General features: G+C 32.0%; 2 protein-coding genes across 2 annotated transcripts; one reads left to right on the forward strand and one right to left on the reverse strand.

Annotated features, from left to right (window-relative positions):
- Window positions 1-377: 377 nt before the first annotated feature.
- Window positions 378-5401, reverse strand: LOC116132822 (prolycopene isomerase, chloroplastic-like). Its single transcript, XM_031418493.1, has 13 exons — window positions 4591-5401; window positions 3811-4017; window positions 3614-3713; window positions 2826-2908; window positions 2652-2708; window positions 2430-2582; window positions 2252-2330; window positions 2010-2158; window positions 1768-1902; window positions 1542-1655; window positions 1252-1362; window positions 1060-1168; window positions 378-774 (listed from the first exon to the last, which is right to left on the reverse strand). Exons 1-13 carry the CDS (start codon window positions 5257-5259, stop codon window positions 701-703), a joined length of 2040 nt encoding a protein of 679 aa, XP_031274353.1. The 5' UTR covers window positions 5260-5401; the 3' UTR covers window positions 378-700.
- An 11111-nt stretch (window positions 5402-16512) lies between these two features.
- Window positions 16513-18732, forward strand: LOC116132780. Its single transcript, XM_031418452.1, has 5 exons — window positions 16513-16656; window positions 17644-17742; window positions 17814-17971; window positions 18084-18147; window positions 18457-18732. Exons 1-5 carry the CDS (start codon window positions 16513-16515, stop codon window positions 18730-18732), a joined length of 741 nt encoding a protein of 246 aa, XP_031274312.1.
- The last annotated feature ends 442 nt before the right edge of the window (window positions 18733-19174 follow it).

The raw sequence follows: 19174 nt of genomic DNA on the forward strand, positions 1-19174 counted from the left end.
AAAAAAAAAAAAAAAAAAAAAAAAAAAAAAAAAAAAAAAAAAAAAAAAAAAAAAAAAAAAAAAAAAAAAAAAAAAAAAAAAAAAAAAAAAAAAAGTGTAAACAGAGAACCAAACGCATAATCATGCATCTAAATAAAGCTAATAGCTTGACTAAATTTACGGAGCATGTCAATACAAGCATAAATCTAACACTAGCTGAGCACAAACTCAAGTTCACGGGTTTGTACATTTTAGTCAAATGAAGTCTTATTCAACTGTAACTAACCATGAGTTATGCACAACTACAAAATTTCGAAACAAATTTCTGAAATTTGGTTGTGTAATAAAGAAGATGCAAAACAAAAAGTAAAATATAATAATCTAATGATACACATTGATGACCAAAAATATTTTATAGAGTATCAGGTACCAAATTAAGCAAGAAAAACAATACATAGAATATCATGTAGATCACTCAAAGTTCTTGTACAATAAGTTACAGCCTTACAAGTATAGAAGATGTGATTTAATGAGCCAAAATTGCTTAATATCCACAGTTGTGAGATACCTTAGCTTCAATGGCAGGGAAACCTCCCAAAGAAAAACAAAAGAGATTATATTTGTCTTCAACCTGCTGTAGATAACAGCTGTATCAAGGAAGCAAGCAATGTTTCTCTAGTGTAACAATCATCCAGCATTATTGTATTTCTCATAGGATATCTCAAGCCAATGTCCTTAACCAACCAAGTAATTTAAGGAGAGCAGCATCCAATACAGGGGCCTTCTTCTCAAGCCCTGTATAAAATAAATAATTAAATTAAAATTAAAAAAATTAGCAACATTTGAATCCCAATTGAGAATTGTTAGCGTAAAGTGTCATCTTTTATCCTTACTGCACCTCGAGGCAAGGCAATTTTTAAGAAGACGTGAACTGAGGAGTTAACATATGCATTTTGACTGTGTACACATGTCAATTTTGATATTCTACTTCTAACGTCACAAAATCAGGATTTTAAGTTGATGAAAAGACTTATTCCAGTCAATGTTAAGACCTAATAACACAGGAAGAAGGCCTCTTACCAATATCTGCCGCAACTCGGTGAGCACACATTACTCCTGAAAAAGCGACAGCTATAACACCTTGTCCTGGAAAGCAACTATCTCCAACACAGTAAAGATTGTCTATACCCTGCGAATTTCATAATTGTTAGGTCATGTCCATTCAGTAAGTTTAAAGTATTAAAACTGCCAAATACATTACTATTGACTTACAGTCGTATTAAATGGCATTCCTAATAAGCCCTTAGGAGTTCCACGAGGCATTGGTCCATAGGTACCCTTATCCCGAGCCAGGTACCGCCTGTGTGTTTTTGGTGTCCCAACCTGCCATAATGAAAAATGATGTAAGTTGGCCTACAATATACTAAAGGAAATAAAAAAGGAGAGAAAAATATCATCCTTAAATGGAGATGTATGTGTGCCGGATGGAAATTTTGTACCCGTCCTTAAATGCAAGGTCACATACTTACTATTACTGACCAGTATGAAGGTGTGAATTATACCTCCTTAAAAACAATGGACTTTTTAAGCCCAGGAAACAGTTTTTTCTCCAATCTGCTAATTATTTCATCTGCCACAAGTTCCTTCTTTGCATTGTAGTCCTTTTGAGACATTCCCTAGTAAAGTCAGAAGCACCTCAGATTTTTCATTTAAATCTATAAAACATACAAGTATGATTTAGAGATTATCATTTGTAATTTGAAAATTTACTCATAGCACTGAACTTACCTGCCAGTCTTCTATGGAAGAAGTTGTAAATATGTGAAGGATATGGCGCCCCTCAGGAGCTAGTGATGAATCAAGAACAGTCGGTATGCTTAAAAATATACTTCCATAAGGCTCCTCTAATCTTGTCCAGCTATCCTAAGAATCGAGGGAAGAAAATATTGCGAGTGTGTTTATATGAATTTTCCCTAATTAAATGCCCCCAAGCTGCTAAGTAAATAAAACTAATGAAAAAAGAAAAATACCTCAAGCACAAAATGATGGCAATCTGTATCCGGCGGCAGAACCTCAGCTTTAACACCCATGTGAATGGAAAGAAAAGAAGGAGCCTTGACATAAACCTTCTGAAAATTTTCTTCTTCTTTTGGAAGTTTTTCTCCCTTCAATAGCTTCCCTAACAAACCATATATTAAAGTTTAACACAGAGAGAACAGAAGATCTCAAGATCATAGACAATTAAAGTAATAAGCTCTTAGCTGAGTCCTACCAAATGTATCCCATCTAGTAGCATTGGAGATTATGGTTTTGGCGAAAAACTCCCTTCCATCCGATAGCCTCACCCCTACCTACAAAACAAAAACTAAACTAACATAAGAGATAATCATTACTGGTAAATGAGCATATAAATTATATGATCAATAATCCAAAAGTATGGACTAACTTACAGCCTTTCCGTCCTCAAGTACAATGCCAGTTACGTTTGCCTTGTAGAGTATTTCGCTGCCCTGATCAACTAGGCCATTTGCTAAGGCCTTTGCGATTCCACCAACACCACCAACAGGGTAGTTAATCCCACCAAAATGCCTGTCACATAGAACCTGGGGCAAATATATGTGAAAAACCAAGATATCAATAAAACCAAGAAAGCTTCTGAACAAAATGCTTACCATGCTAGCATTGATCATTGGTGTCTGCAAAGCGTTAACTGTGCTCACTATAAAACACTGCAAAAAACCACAGATAAAATTCCCTCTGAGATTGTGGATAGGCCTTATGTAGATCCTGAACTCCATAAAATTAAAAGAATGTGTAATATGTTCCTGGGAATGACTTTATCACACCTCTGCATCAATGAAAGACAACAGCTGGGGATCTTTTATGTACTTCCGAGCAATATCTCCAGTATTTTGGGGCAAATAATAGGCTGCAGGCAATAGCAACACTGGGTCATATTGGTCCAAGACCAGGAAATCCTTAAGTTTTTTATCCAAATATGGTGACTTAAAAGGACAATGAAGACAAAGAAGATATACGATCAAGAAAGACATGATTCAACATACTCTAGAACAGTTTATCAGCTGGCATGAATCACAGAAAATAAACTGGAAATAGATACAATTGTTTTCCTTGGGCGAGCTTCAAGATCAAATTCCAAATCAATGATCACCACAACCATTTGTAACATGCCCCTTTTTCAAAGTGCTATCACATAACTGAACTAAATCCTTCAGAAACCGAAATCCCAATTTGAATAGATAGTCAGGACTAACTTTATAAGACTAATACATTAGTAATCTTTTTCACATCCTCAACTAGAAAGGACTTGGCTCTATTAAAGTTGCATTATTATTCTTTTCCTTTCATTTTCCATACATATTGATTTCGGAAACTACAAATTTAGTGTAGCTTAAGAGTTTTCCTTTTGTTTTCAACAATATATCCACCCAATGCAAAATTGAAATACAAACAGAAATAAAATTCCAATTGAGCAAATTATTAATTATCAAAATATCCAAAACACAATATCAAAATAATTCCAAACTGTATCTAGCTCTACTTTTACAACTAATTAGAAGCAAAAACCACAACATCACATAAGTTTCAAGTTTTTCAAATTAAAAATAATTACCTAATGTCAAGCACTCCAGAGGCTTTTGAAAGAACTGCCCAAAAAGGTAGATTGGCTCTTCAAGTGACTTTAGTTCCAATGAGTTCAAGGCATTGAAGATCTATCCAGTAAGTAGAAAAGTTCTTAATGTGAGTTATGACTCGCAATAAAGGTCAAAACACTAGTAGGAAGTCACAGTCACCTCAATTAGAACAGACCTTCCAACATTCATCATAGAATGCAAGGATTCCTTCCTTTTCATGGGGAAATTTACTGGTGAGCTCAGCAATGAATTCACTGTATTCTCTATGCACTTGTACAGAAAGGTCATTGGATAGATGGAAATGGACTGTAGTTGGATCAGGTATAACCTCCATCTCACAACCCACCGCAGCCAGAGCTTGGGTTATCAAATTCAGATTGCCCTGACCATATTCGAGGCATCCATCGATTTAAAGACTTTACCAGTACAAATGAAGCAAAAAAGACAATGATGAGTTTGAAACGGGAGTAATATACCTCAGACGTCAACACATAAGAAACAAAAATGTTATTATGGAGATTTCAGGAGTCAAGAAGAATTAGCCGTACTATGAAGAAACTAGAGGGCTATTCATACATAAGCAACCTCGAATCAATATTTATGTAATCTAAATAAAATGAACTAGTTAAGCAGTAGTTGCAGCCTAAATATTAATGATCAAGAGCCATTTCTTCATTTAAATACTGAATTCTTCTAGTACTTCAATTTTGACGAGAACTTAAAAGACAATGCATATCCGAAACATCAATGGAACAGTTCTTCAAAACTAATTTACATGATAATTGGTTCATAATTAAAGAGTGATATATGATTCATTAGTAATTAACCTATCATATTATCTAATAAACTAATCATTCAAGCATTCAACTCCATTGAGACTCATCAAAATCAGACACATCATAATTCAACATAAATAACAAACCAAAGGACTCAAATATAGCAAGCAAATTCTGACCTTATCACTGAACCCAAACATCACAGAAGATCCAACATCAAAAGTATACCCATCTCTCTGGTAATATCCAGAGCTTCCACCAGGAATCACATACTTCTCCAACACCAAAACCCTAGCTCCCTTAACTGCCAGCTGTGTGGCTGCAACCAAGCCCCCAATTCCTGACCCTATAACAATTGCATCATACTTATTTGTCTCCATACTCACTCCCCCATTTCCCTCTTTCTCCACCACATTCTCCCCATTCAAAACTGATTTTGCCATCAAAACAAAGTGCCTATTCCTCTTTTTTTCCCCATAACCCAATTCTACACTTCCCAGCTTGTAACCATTGAAAGTTTTTATTTTTAACATATCCCCAGATGAGAGATTGTTTCTTTCCTTTCTGGGTCTGAATTTCCTTCCCTGTGCAGCATTAATATGACCTAGCTTCAAGTTACTGAGCTTGTAATCACTGAAAGCTAAGGCTTTACCATGTTCAAAAGAAAAAATATTGTGGTTTTGGCTTCTGGGTCTGTAAATACTAAACATGTTGAAGGCTCTTTGAGTGTCAAAAGACTGAATTTGTTGAAGTTTGTGACTTAAAGCACTAAACTTTATGGTGTTTTGTGGACTGAAAACTTGAGAATTGTGGTTGACAAGTGGAGAATTGAAGGTTAAGTCTACCATGGAAACAGAGCAAGTCTTTTTGGAAACAAGTGGGTTGTTGGATTAAAGTTGGTTTTGGAAATGGAAATGGAAATGTAAATAGTGAGGGAGTAGTTTTTGATTCCAAGCCATGATTCTTGGAGGTTAGAGATGAGACAAAGACAAAATAAGAGGAAGTGGAATATAGAAGTGGAAGGAAATGATATAAAAAGGTTTTGGTCTAAGCGGGGATAATATCAATGTAGTTCCTGCTCTGTTTGACTAATTTTAGTGTTGTAAAATGTTTTTAATAATGTTTTGATCCCTTAGTTTTACTAACATTCTAGTCCTTGAGTTTATCAATAATAATTAATAGAGGGCCAAAATGTCACTGCTATGTCAAACCTCAAGGACGAAATTGTTATTTTCCCTTTAGTCTATCTATATATATATATAAAGCTAAATATTCATGGGGGTTGTTTGTCATGTGACATATTTTGAAAACTCTAGAATTGCTCCATTTTGACACATTGGATTAACAAGCCAATCAAATTGTTCTATTTTGACACGTTGGATTGATATTTATTGATCCATCTATAATTATAAATTAATTAAAAAATGGGATTTGTATTAATAATAATAATACAGGTGCATTGCATTGGCATTCCAAAGATGTGCATTAATAACAAGTATACAAGTATATTGGATTACTATTACTAATTGTGGTTTAATGATATTTGTCTAGGATTGGTATCTATAATTATATAGGTGCATTGTATTGACATTGGAAAACTTTCTTCGTATTGAAATCGTATTTAATTGCGATGCTATTCGGAAGGTCTAAATAAGGGGTTGTAAAAAGGGCTCATATTCAGTTGTGTATCATCGCAATTTGTTAGTTGGTGTCAACAATACATATGGTCTTTTGTTAATTGTTTATATGTTAGTTTGGTTTGTGAAAATAATATGTATGTTCTTCACGTGCATTTTGATCGATGGTTTTTTATTTATGTATGTTTTTATTTATGTTGTTTACAAGGCAAGATGTCGGATTGACACTGTGAGATGAGTTGTTATTTTGATTTGTTCTTCTGAACTGTAAGTATATCTTCTAACTATTTTAATGCGAAACTGTAAGTATGCCACCCAACTATTTTAACAGTTATTGTTAGATTGAATGATTATTTTTGTTCAGCCAATTTATTTGAATGATTGATTGTGTTATTCCTTCCAAACGGTAAGTGTGTTCTTTGATAATTTTAATATGAAGATTAATTAACTTTTGTTGTTTCCGTTTTTAGGTACCAGATTTTATACGAAGGGATAATTGTTCCTTAACAATGTTAACATGAAGATCGATTACATTTTCTTATATTTGTTTTCAAGGAAATGACGATTTGTGTTTATTGTTTTTTAGGTAGAGTCATTGATTCGGTGTGACTCTTCTGCCGATTAATCGGCATAAAATGTGAATTCGTTGATTTTGTTGATTTCGTTTTCAGGTTACAAGGAAACAAGTTGACGTGTTCATACAATGGTCAACGTGTTCCATACCAAGTTGTGTTTATTAAGTCTTCAGTACCGTCATTGATTTGGTATGTCTGTGGTTGCAATCGATTAGCGTGAATTATATGCTCACTAATGTTTGCTGATTTTATTTTCAGCTTACAGTTTCGGCTGAACAGTGAGTATTTTTTGTCGGTATGTTAATGTGAAGGGCAATTAGTTTTTCCTTGTATTGTTGACGTTGAGTAACATTAAACGTTCATGGTTTGTATTTTGTCTAAAGATTAAGCATTGTTTTTTCGGCCATGCTATTTGTTTGTTCCAGCCGATATGTAAGCATTTGTTTTGGGACTGAGCTACATGAAACATTTATGGATTGTTTTATGTTCACAAGACTCATGTTAGTATTGTTTTTGCTAACTCTGTTCTTAGGTGACACGATCGGCTCTCAACTATCATCGAATTGTCTTGCTCGGTGCATTGTTGTCATAGGGTGACAAAATCCGATAGTAGTTGAGGTTTGATTTTGTGATTTATGAATGGAATGTTATTGTATCAGATTTGGTCATTGTGGATGTCAACATTTCGTGCTATGGGAGTGTCATGGTTAGTATCCCGGCATGATGGTGATGGTGATTCAAAGATTTGGTTATTCCGGGTTCGGTGTTGCTGGATTATGATAGTTGTTATTGTTCAAGTTATTTTGCTTGCATGAACATTTGCGGTTTGACATTTGATGATTTAAAGATTTGTTTGTTGTAGTCAATATACGGTGATTTTGATGTTTTCAACTGTATGTGTCCCAATCATCTATGTATTTATTAATACTCAAGCAATATATCAAAGGTGTGCCTTTTGGATCATGATATCTTATGCAATGAATTACAACAAACAAATTGCCAAGCAAATCATGCCGCCCAATTATGGATGATGATTTTTTACTTCTTTTGTCAGTATGTGTGCATTGCATTGGCATTCGGAAGGTCTAACCATCTTGACATTCTTATAATGTTTTATAAGTTGTAGGTTTAACAAATATTTACTATCCTTTCCTTTGGACTTGCGCCAATGAAATATTCCTAAAATGACCAATATAGGAACCGATGGGATTGTATCAAGGTATCCAAATTCCGATCAAATTCATGGTTTGGCAGTGCTCCTAGAAAAGTCATAACAACTTATAAACGCAACCAATCATATCCTGATAATGGTTCAGCAATGGAATGTAGACCTCAATGATACCTTATGGATAAATTGTGGATCGGTATCTGCTTTATTACCATTCTATAGGCAAATTGACGGTTTGACAGTGAAGTTATCAATCGTAGCAGACTTTGAAGAATCATAATTATGGACAATGGTTAGGCAACAAATTCAACACTCTACGTTAGACAATTTTTTAAAGATGTCGAACTACAATATCAATAAAAATTTAAGTGGCTTAACGTCTCTCTAAGTTGGTATCAGGCAAGCCCCCTAATACTTGGTTTGACTATAAAAAATAACCTGGACTGACTAATATAGGAATAGATGGAATTGTTTATCTTTTTGATATATCAAGCTATCCAAATTTCGGCCATCCTTAGATCATGGATAAGTATTCAAATTTATGGTTTAGGAGTGTTCCTAGAAAAGTTATAACAAATTATAAACGCAGTTAATTACATCCTGGTTATGGTTTGGCAATGGCGTGTAGACCTCGATGATACCTTGATCTATGCAAATTCCAAGCATTCTTAAATCATGATATCACAATCGGTATTTGCCCTATTACCATTCTATAGGTTTGACAGTGAAGTTATCGATCACAGCAGACTTTGAACAATCATAATTATGGACAATGGTTAGGCAACGGATTCCATACAATACANAAAAATTGTACTCAATTTTGTGTACCTTTCCCCATATGTCTTTTCAATTATTTGTTATTTTTATAAATTCAAATCCTCTATTGGGATTATATAGATCTCATTTAGCAAAAGTTTTGAAATGATAAAATGACCAATGACAACTTGTCCTTCATGCAATAACAGTCGGAAGTGTGATTCTAGTAACCATGGTTGGCCAACGAATGTCATGGTTGTAACTAAAGGGATAAAACAATAATTTAATTTAACTATTAATATTTTAATTTAATAGTTATAATTAAAATTCTAATAAATTAGGGTTCAATAGGAAAAAATATTTGAAACAAGGGGAAAGTGGGCATTTTTCGCGCAACAAAACTAAACGTTCCTGGAATGGGCATCCTTTATATATATATATATATATATATATATAACCCGAATACCCATACAGGTTGTTCGCCATGTGGCACATTTTGAAAGCTCTAGAATTGCTCCATTTTGACACATTGGATTGATAAGCCAATCAAATTGCTCTATCTTGACACGTTGGATTGATATTTATTGCTCCATCTATAATTATTAATTAATTAAAAAAATGGGATCAGTATTAATATTTAATAATAATACAGGTGTATTACATTAACATTCCAAAGATGTGCATTAATAACAAGAATACATGTGTATTGGATTGTTATTACTAACGGTGGTTTAATGACATTTGTCTATCTATAATTATATAGGTGCATTGTGTTGACATTGGAAAACTTTCTTCGTATTGAATTCGTATTTAATTGCGTTGGTATTCGGAAGGTCTAAATAAGGGGTTATAAAAGGGGCGCATGTTCAGTTGTGTATCATCGCAATTTGTTAGTACAATATTTTAAAGATGCCGAACTATAATATTAATACAAAATGAAGTGGCTTAATTTCTCTTTGAGTTTATATCAGCAAAGCTACCGAACTATAAGATTAATAAAAAAATTGAAGCAATCAATGTCTCTCTCAGTTAAAAATTTCAGTATCAGTCTATAAATGATAAAGGTTATGATTTCCATAGTAATAAACCATTTGTTGTGCTGTAATTGTACTGCTATGTGATATTACTATTAATGGTCAGGATATCATAATTTTGGTTTAATTATGGGTTAATGCACTTCCTTTTTTATTGATGTTTTTGGTATTATGATGATGTTTGGTATTATGATGTTTAATGTCGTTCTTAATGTAGTGTTTTTGTTAAAGTGTTGATGAAATAAATGGTACTGTTTATGTCACATAATAATATAAGTTTGTATCAAATGCAACTTAAATAAGAATTACAACTGTCCACATAAAAGAATTATAAAAAAAAAATTCTCAGTCGTTATTTAATTTTGTTATTATCGTTATGTTGTTTATTAAGTGTTATTGAAGTTGATGCAAATTTTGTGGATAGATATTTATCTGAAAGAGATCAATACATTATTGGATTGCTACTACTAATTGTGGTTTAATGACATTTGTCTATGATTGCTATCTATAATTTTATAGGTGCATTGTATTGACATTGGAAAACTTTCTTCATATTGAATTCGTATTTAATTGTGTTGGTGTTCGGAAGGTCTAAATAACAGGTTATACAAAGGACGCATGTTCAGTTGTGTATCATCGCAATTTGTTAGTACAATTTTTTAAAGATGTCATACTATAATATTAATACAAAATAAAGTGGTTTAATTTCTCTTTGAGTTTATATTAGCAAAGCTGCCGAACTATAATATTAATAAAAAAATTGAAGCAGTCAATGTCTCTCTCAGTTGAAAATTTTAGTATCAGCTATAAATGATAAAGGTTATGATTTCCATTGTAATAAACCATTTGTTGTGCTGTAATTGTACTGTTATGTGATACTTTCAATGTGATATTACCACTAATGGTCAGGATATCATAATTTTGGTTTAATTATGGGTTAATGCACTTCCTTTTTTTATTGATGTGTTCGATATTATGATGATGTTTGGTATTCTAATGTTTAATGTCGTTCTTAATGTAGTGTTTTTGTTAAAGTGTTGATGAAATAAATGGTACTATTTATGTCACATAATAATATAAGTTTGTATCAAATGCAACTTAAATAAGAATTACAACTGTCCACATAAAAAAATTATAAAAATAAAAAAATCTCAGTTGTTATTTAATTTTGTTATTATTGTTATGTTGTTTATTAAGTGTTATTGAAGTTGATGCAATTTTGTGGATAGATATTTACCTGAAAGAGATCGATACATTGTTGGATTGCTATTAATAATTGTCATTTAATGACATTTGTCTAGGATTGCTATCTATAATTATATAAGTGTATTGTTGTAATAACTCTCTTTCTAGCTAGTATACTTAAGAAATAACTGAATATACTATAGAAAACATATATGTATACAAGTATAAGATAGTGGGCCCAAAAAATAACTTTACTTTATAATCAAATTCTCAACATCAAGTAAGAAACTTATATGCAAAACTCAAAATACAACTGGACAGTAATGCCATTCTCTTCCGCTTCTTGAAGTTCCCTCCAACCGATTCTCATCTACTACCTGCAAAAACAGTGAAATTAATCGAGTAAGCACTAATTGCTCAGTAAGTAAATCCGTTATACCATTCTTCTTCCTCCGTTACTCGTATTCTGAATTTCTATCCTTACATCAAACTTTTCTATTCTTCTCTGTTCTTCCTAAATCACTTACTAACATGTAAGCACAAATAATGAAACTCATTCTGAATAATAGAAATGGCATAATTCATATGCACAAATGCATAAAAGATGCATTTTCTTTTCTATTCTTCTGTTTTCTTTCTTTCTTTTTCTGTGTTTCTTTCTTTCTTCCTGTTTCTCTTCTTTCTCTTCTTTTTGTTCTTTCTTTTCTTTCTATTCTTTCTTTGCTTTTCTATTCTTTTCTTTCTTTCTTCTTTTCTATTCTTTCTTCTCTATTCTTTTCTTGTTTGCCGATCGAACTCAATTGAGGCATGGATTCGGAACCTTGGCCGTGTGAGTGAGTACAATCCTCATCTGCATGCATTTCTTACAGACTATACAAATTCTTCTTTCTTCTTCTTAGGCCGCTCATTGAAGGCAGCATGCATGTAGGTATGCTCTTTCAGGTACAGTACTCATCCACATGCGCTCTTACGGACTGTACAAATTCTTCTTTCTTACTCTTAGGCCGCTCACTAAAGGCAGCGTGCATGTGGGAATATTCTTCTTCTTGTCACTCACGGGTTCCCCATCGCAACAACCTTCTTTTCTCTCATCTTTCTTTTAGAAATTAGTATTCAATTTCTTTTCTTTTCTTTGGTAATATGCATGTATGCATATAGATGGGCTTTTTCTTGTTATTCTTTCTAAATTCAAATGCAAGAATGCAAGAATGTAATATGGTATGTAAACATGTCATTCTCTACTTTCTCTACCATCTACAAACTCATCTCAAGATAATATGCTATCATAATCATACATGCACTTCACTTTGAAATTCATCAAACAAGTGGTATGCACAGACAAGCACTAAATTAGCTACACTTCTATCTCCTTTTCTAGCTACCAAAATTTGGAGCACAATTCTCTAAAATCAACTTCAAACCTGGCTAGGAAATTCGCACTTCAAAATTCTATTCGAACTCCTTCGTAACTTCTTCAAACTTCCACCAATTCATCTCATACTAAACACTACTTCTCATGGTGGAATTCTAACCAACACTCAACATCAATTCCATCAACAATTCTCAACATTCAAACACATAAATGTATATAAAATTTCTCTACACAATTCTTGCTCAAATCATGACTAGGGTTGGATTTATTTACCTCGAACTTGAGTAGTTCCACACTAGAATCTCTCTCTTTGGTAGACTTCCTCTTGCTCTTAAACCACCCTAAGCATATAAACTATAAGAATTCAACACTTTAAAAAAATTAATCTTACATCTTGGTGCAAGAATCTTACCTTTGGGTGCTTAGGATTAAAAATCTACCAACCAAAATCCTCTAAATTTCCTTGGAAATTTGGTGAAGAAAATTGAGAGAATTGGGGGTGAAGGTGGCATGTGAGGGAGTAGAGAATGGTAGGGTTTCAATTCTTGAACCCTTTAATATCATATAATTTTACTTATACTTTCCCATTTTGCCCTCGTACTTTCTATGAAATTCCATCTTCGCCCTTTAATCAATTACAATAATGCCCTTATTTCCATTGCATTCTTTATGAAATTCTACTACTTTTCACTCCCCACACTTTCAACTAATTATGGGTGAAATGACCATTTTGCCCTTGAGCAAGGCTTCTAGAATTTTCTTAAAAAATTCTAGAGAGTTCTTTGCCCCAGCGAAGCTTTTTCTTTGCCTCGGCCAGACATTCCAGAGCATAAATTGCTGGGGAAAACTTATTTCCTTGCCGCAGCGAAGTCTGTAATTCTAAAAGCATGATTTGGGTCGCGGCGGCGAAACTCCTTTGCCGCGGCGAAGTCTGCAAATTCTAATTTTTCAATCTTTCACCTTACAACAAGTAAAACTAAGGGCATTAGAACATAAATAACATACCTCAATGTTGGTGTTACAATTGTATTGACATTGAAAAACTTTCTTCATATTGAATTCGTATTTAATTGTGTTGGTATTTGGAAGGTCTAAATAACAGGTTATACAAGGGGCGCATGTTCAGTTGTGTATCATCGCAATTTGTTAGTACAATTTTTTAAAGATGTCGAACTATAATATTATTACAAAATGAAATGGCTTAATTTCTCTTTGAGATCATATCAGCAAAGCTGCCAAACTATAATATCAATAAAAACATTGAAGCGGTCAATGTCTCTCTCAGTTGAAAATTTTAGTATCAGTCTATAAATGATAAAGGTTATGATTTCCATTGTAATAAATCATTTGTTGTGCTATAATTGTACTGTTATGTGATACTTTCAATGTGATATTACTATTAATGGTCAGGATATCAGAATTTTGGTTTAATTATGGGTTAATGCACTTCCTTTTTGATTGATGTGTTCGGTATTATGATGATGTTTAGTATTCTGATGTTTAATGTCATTCTTAATGTAGTGTTTTTGTTAAAGTGTTGATGAAATAAATGGTACTGTTTATGTCACATAATAATATAAGTTTGTATCAAATGCAACTTAAATAAGAATTAAAGTTGTCCACATAAAAGAATTATAAAAAAAAAAAAAAAATCCTAGTCGTTATTTAATTTTGTTATTATTGTCATGTTGTTTATTAAGTGTTATTGAAGTTGATGCAATTTTGTGGATGGATAATTATCTGAAAGAGATCGATGCATTGTATTTGCTATGTATTATTGTTAATGTGAAGTGTGAGGAGTATTTATCTAAATGTGACCAATATAGGGACAAATGGAATTTTATCAAGGTATTCAATTTCCGATCAAATTCATGGTTTACTAGTGTTCCTAGAAAAGTTATAAAAAATTATAAACACAACCAATCATATCGTGATAATGGTTTGGCAATGGAATGTAGACCTCAATGATACCTTATGGATTAATTGTGGATCGTATATTGACTACAACCAACAAATCACCGTATATTGACTACAACCAATTCGATCTGATATATCAACGGTGATGTAAAGATTTGGATAGCTTGAACAATCATAGTTATGGACAATGGTTAGGCAATAGATTCCATACTATTTGTTAGGCAATTTTTTAAAGTTGTCGAACAACAATATCAATAAAAAATTAAGTGGCTTAACATCTCTCTCAGTTGGTATCAGGCAAGCTGCCTAATACTTGGTCTGACTATAAAAAATAACATGGGAGTGACTAACATAGGAACAAATGGAATTGTTTAGCTTTCTGATATATCAAGCTATCCAAATTTTGACCATCCTTAAATCATGGATAAGTATTCAAATTCATGGTTTAGTAGTGTTCCTAGAAAAGTTGTAACAAATTATAAATACAATTAATTACATCCTGGTTATGGTTCGGCAATGGAATGTAGACCTCGATGATACCTTGATCTATCAAAATTCCAAGCATTCTTAAATCATGACCGGTATTTGCCCTATCACCATTTTATAGCCAAATTGATGGTTTGACAGTGAAGTTATCGACTGCAGCAGGCTTTGAACAATCATAATTATAGATAATGGTTAGGCAACAGATTCCATACAATTTGTTAGACAATTTTTTTAAAGATGTCGAACTATAATGTTAATGAAATAATAAAGTGGCTTAATTTCTCTTTGAGTTTATATCAACAAAGCTGCCAAACTATAATATTATTAAAAAAAATTGAAGCGGCTNGGAGGATCTAGCAAATCCCTCCTTAGTTCTTTTGAGATTGTCTTCGTGTGGACTACGTGGGTTCGATCCTACACTTGATCGGCAGCAAAACATTCGTCGACAAATTTGGAGGAGCCTCCAACGTGCATTTGTTTTCTTTAAACTCAGATTTATTTTTCCTGCAGATTTTATTTAATATGAATTGTAAAATTATACCCTTGATCTTGGCTCATGTAAACGATCCTGTCTGAATTATTTTTTTGTTTGCGCTGCGTATATTGGACCGTTTACTAACATTCCATTATAATAAACCTTTTGTTGTGCTGTAATTTATTCAGTATATCAGAGGTGTGGTTTCCAAATCATGGTATTTTATGCGGATAAATTGTAATAAACAAAGTGTCAATCTAATCATGCAGCCCGATGGGTTAATACACTTACTTTTTCATTGATATGTTTGGTATTTTGATGATGTTTGGTGTTCTCATATTTAATGTTGTTGTTAATGGTATTAGTCTCTTTATATCGTGTTTTGTAGCTTTATAATTGCTCTTTTTCGATGCGTTGGATTTGTACTATTAATAATTTTATCCAAAATCGATGGGTGCATTGTACTGTTATGTGATACTTTCAATGTGATATTACTATTAATGAACACGATATCAGAATTTTGGTTTAATTATGGGTTAATGTACTTCCTTTTTGATTGATGTGTTCGATATTACGATGATGTTTGGTATTCTGATATTTATTGTAGTGTTTTTGTTAAATTGTTGAAGAAATTTATGGTACTGTTTATGTCACATAATAGTGTAAGTTTGTATCGAATGCAACTTAAATAAGAATTACACCTATCCATGTAAAAAAATTACAAAAATAAAAAAATCCCAGTTGTTATTTAATTTTGTTATTACTGTTATGCTATTTATTAAGTGTTATTGAAGTTGATGCAGTTTTGTGGATAGATGTTAATCTGAAAGAGATCAATACATTGTATTTGCCATGTATTATGTTTAATGCGAAATTAATGTGAAGTGTGAGGAGTATTTATGTGGCTGTGAGAGGTTTTATACATAACTCTTGCAGCTAATGTGTTTGTTATATATACATAGTTGTTTATGTTGTCGTACACGATTAAGAGAAATAAGTAAAGGTACTTAAAAGTATATCATTAGATCATTGTTCCCGGAAAAAAAAAAAAAACAAACAAACAAATTGTTGGCATAATTGAGATATAGTTCCTGTTACAGGTAATGTGATACGCTCAATTGTTTTTATCTTTCTATTGTAATGTTGTATATGTTGGATTATGAATTCGTCTATAAAAGCTATTAATTTGCGTATAATAATATTATAGAATTGTAATAAAGAAATTGATGAACACTATTGTAGTGACAATTGTAAATCAATAAGTTCTTCTTGAAGTTTAAAATTTTAGTACCGAACAAAAAATTTGGCATACTGTTAAGTTGTGATAAGAAATATTTATAGTATGAATTAGATTATAAAATCGAAACATTATGTTATTTATTTATAATTGTGGTACAACGACATTTGCTTTAGTTGTGAAATCTTGGTTGGGAATCTTTATTGGTTTTATTGAATTGTATTAAGAATGAATTTCTTTTTGCAGGCAAGTCATAACAATGTCTACTACTTTTCTTAAAGATACTGATGAATCAAAAGATGATTGGACAGTCACTGTCAGATTATCTAGATTGTCGGAATGTAGGAATTTCAGAATGGGTGACGAACTTATGAGCCTGGACATGATTTTTATTGATGAACAGGTATAAAATATAATCTGAAAATAATGTTAAGACTTTTATTTCTGATTTATACAGGTTTGCTTAAATTTGTGATTTTCACTAGTTTTTTATAATCAAGTTATTCATGCCTCGATACCAAAAAATAGGATTGCAAAGTTTAAAAATCAGCTTCATGAAGGGTCGATATATTTGATCAGACATATAAAAGTCATATCATCTGCTCCCTCTTATAGACCCATTGACGGCATATATTGTATACAATTTCTCATGATCACGACTGTACAAGAAATAAAAGAACCGAGAGTTGTTATTCCAAGATATAAATTTGAATTTGTTGGTCTTCATGATCTTCAGAATAGAACAAATCATACAAGGTTATTATCAGGTATAGTTATTTGAATATTTGTGCTTTAAATGCATGAGAAATGTATTTGTACGTCAAATGTGATAAATTATATGTAGATGTCATTGGAGTTTTGAATGCAATAGGAGAAATTAAAGAGATCAAGTCGACAAAGACTAAAAAAAGAGACATCAGATTGCAGATGACAGAGTAAATTCCTTTGTTAATGTTTTTACATTCTTCTTCCACTTTAAATAATTTACACTAATATTGATTTCGGAGAAGCAGTTGACATTACGTTATGGGGGAAATTTTCCAAAGAAATAGGTGAAGATTTGCAATCAGCAAGTACCAACCCAGTTGTCATGATAGTTACTTCAACAAATGTTAAAGATTTTCAAGGTAATAAAAATATATTACATGAAGTTAATATATTTTCGATTACTAACTTATGTTCTTTTCCATACAGGAAGATTATATCTCAATACAACTTTGGCATCTAGAATTTATATAAATTTAGATATTGGCGAGGTGCATTCTCTACAGAAAGAGTATGTGTTTGAGAAATAGTTTTTTAAAGTAATTTCATGGATAGAATCGTATTTAAAATTTTATCTACTCTTTGTTATTTCAAAATGGGAATTCTGCCAGTAATTCAATTACAGAAAAAGATTCTGAATCAAGTTCCGATTGAGAAGGAAATGTTTGAGAATAGAACATCACTCCAACATGTTACCAATCTTGTGTGGCATGATGTTGATGAGGTACAATATTCACTAAAACGTTAAACTGATTATTGTAACATAGTTTGTGAACAAAAATTACAATTGCATAGGTGATGGAGTATACAATTAAGGCCAAGATAATTGAAGCTGATGATAGATATGGTTGGTGTTACAATTCTTGCACCTATTGCAAGAAGAAAATCCCTGATATTAATACCTATTTATATTGTGAGAAATGCAACAAAGAATCAAAATCTCCTCAGATGAGGTATATCATTGTTTATTTTTTACTATTTATAATTATGTATTGTCAATGCAATAAGAAGTATATTCAATTTCAGACATTTATTTGTAACAATGTTTTTTTAATGTTATAACAGATACAAGGTGGAAATGAGAGTGTCAGATGGAACTGCCGAAGCAACTTTTATATTGTTTGATACTGTAACCTAGAGATTGGTTGGGTTATCATGTTCTCAACTGTTGAACAAACAAGGTAATGATCAGAAGAATATTCCAAAAGTTTTGAGTGACCTATCTGGACAGATGTTCATTTTCAAAATCAAGTTGAAAATTATGGATCTGAAGGAAGGATATTAATCTTATACTGTCACAAAATTTTTTCCAATTGATGAGAATCTTGAGGATGAATATAACTTACGAGAATTGTAAAAGGTCAGTATAATCTTTATTCTTAGATAGTTAATTTTCATAGTATTGAAGTGGTATCAATGTTTTGTAAAAAAACAACAGGCAAGTAATGGAGAACATGGATCACAATCATCGATGTCAGACGTGAGTGAATATGAAATACTGACACCAAAAATCAAAGATGTGTCTGGAAAAACGGTGGAAAGAGTTGAACCTGATGATGCTGAAAATAGGATAGACAATTCTTGTATAGACATGTTAGACAGATTGAAAGAGACGGAAAGAGGAAATGAGAAGAAAGAAAGTGACGATGAGAATTTTAAAAGCAACAGTAGGAGTTACAAAAGCAATCCAAGAAAAACGTTAAGGTCTCGATAAAGTGATCATTTCACATTCGATAGATTAAGTATATAATGTAATTGGGACTTCTTTTGTGAAAATGCTTTATCTTTATTGATGAATGCCAACACAAATAAATATAATACTAAACCACAATTAGTACAAAGCAGTGAACAAATTATTTCGTGTAAAAAAAAATATATATATCGCACCATTAACTTAGGAATAACAAAATTGAACCTTTGAGTCTATGAACAATCAAGTTGAATGGTTGGCATATGAAATATGATGAAATTATATAACGTGTAACATTAATAGTTCGATATACTTTTATACCTAAAAATCTTCATTTAAAAATAATAATAATAATGAAACTATTAGATTTTTTATTATTGTTTTAAATGAATAAAATAAGTATAACATATGTTTATGTTTGGTCCGGTGATAGGACTATTCTCCATTTAATTTTAGTAAATTTTTC

This window comes from Pistacia vera, unplaced genomic scaffold (genome assembly GCF_008641045.1).
Source record: "Pistacia vera cultivar Batoury unplaced genomic scaffold, PisVer_v2 Contig260, whole genome shotgun sequence".
Classification (NCBI taxonomy): domain Eukaryota; kingdom Viridiplantae; phylum Streptophyta; class Magnoliopsida; order Sapindales; family Anacardiaceae; genus Pistacia; species Pistacia vera.

Excerpts from the sequence above, each read along its gene's own strand:
- LOC116132822 (XM_031418493.1), bottom strand. The coding sequence starts at position 5,259 with ATGGTAGACTTAACCTTCAATTCTCCACTTGTCAACCACAATTCTCAA. Across the intron at positions 2,909-3,613 it reads TCTGGAGTGCTTGACATTAG|CCTATTATTTGCCCCAAAAT; the intron begins GTAATTATTTTT and ends TATTGCCTGCAG. Across the intron at positions 1,169-1,251 it reads GAATGCCATTTAATACGACT|GGTATAGACAATCTTTACTG; the intron begins GTAAGTCAATAG and ends TGAAATTCGCAG.
- LOC116132780 (XM_031418452.1), top strand. The coding sequence starts at position 16,513 with ATGTCTACTACTTTTCTTAAAGATACTGATGAATCAAAAGATGATTGG. Across the intron at positions 17,743-17,813 it reads TGTGGCATGATGTTGATGAG|GTGATGGAGTATACAATTAA; the intron begins GTACAATATTCA and ends ACAATTGCATAG. Across the intron at positions 17,972-18,083 it reads TCAAAATCTCCTCAGATGAG|ATACAAGGTGGAAATGAGAG; the intron begins GTATATCATTGT and ends ATGTTATAACAG.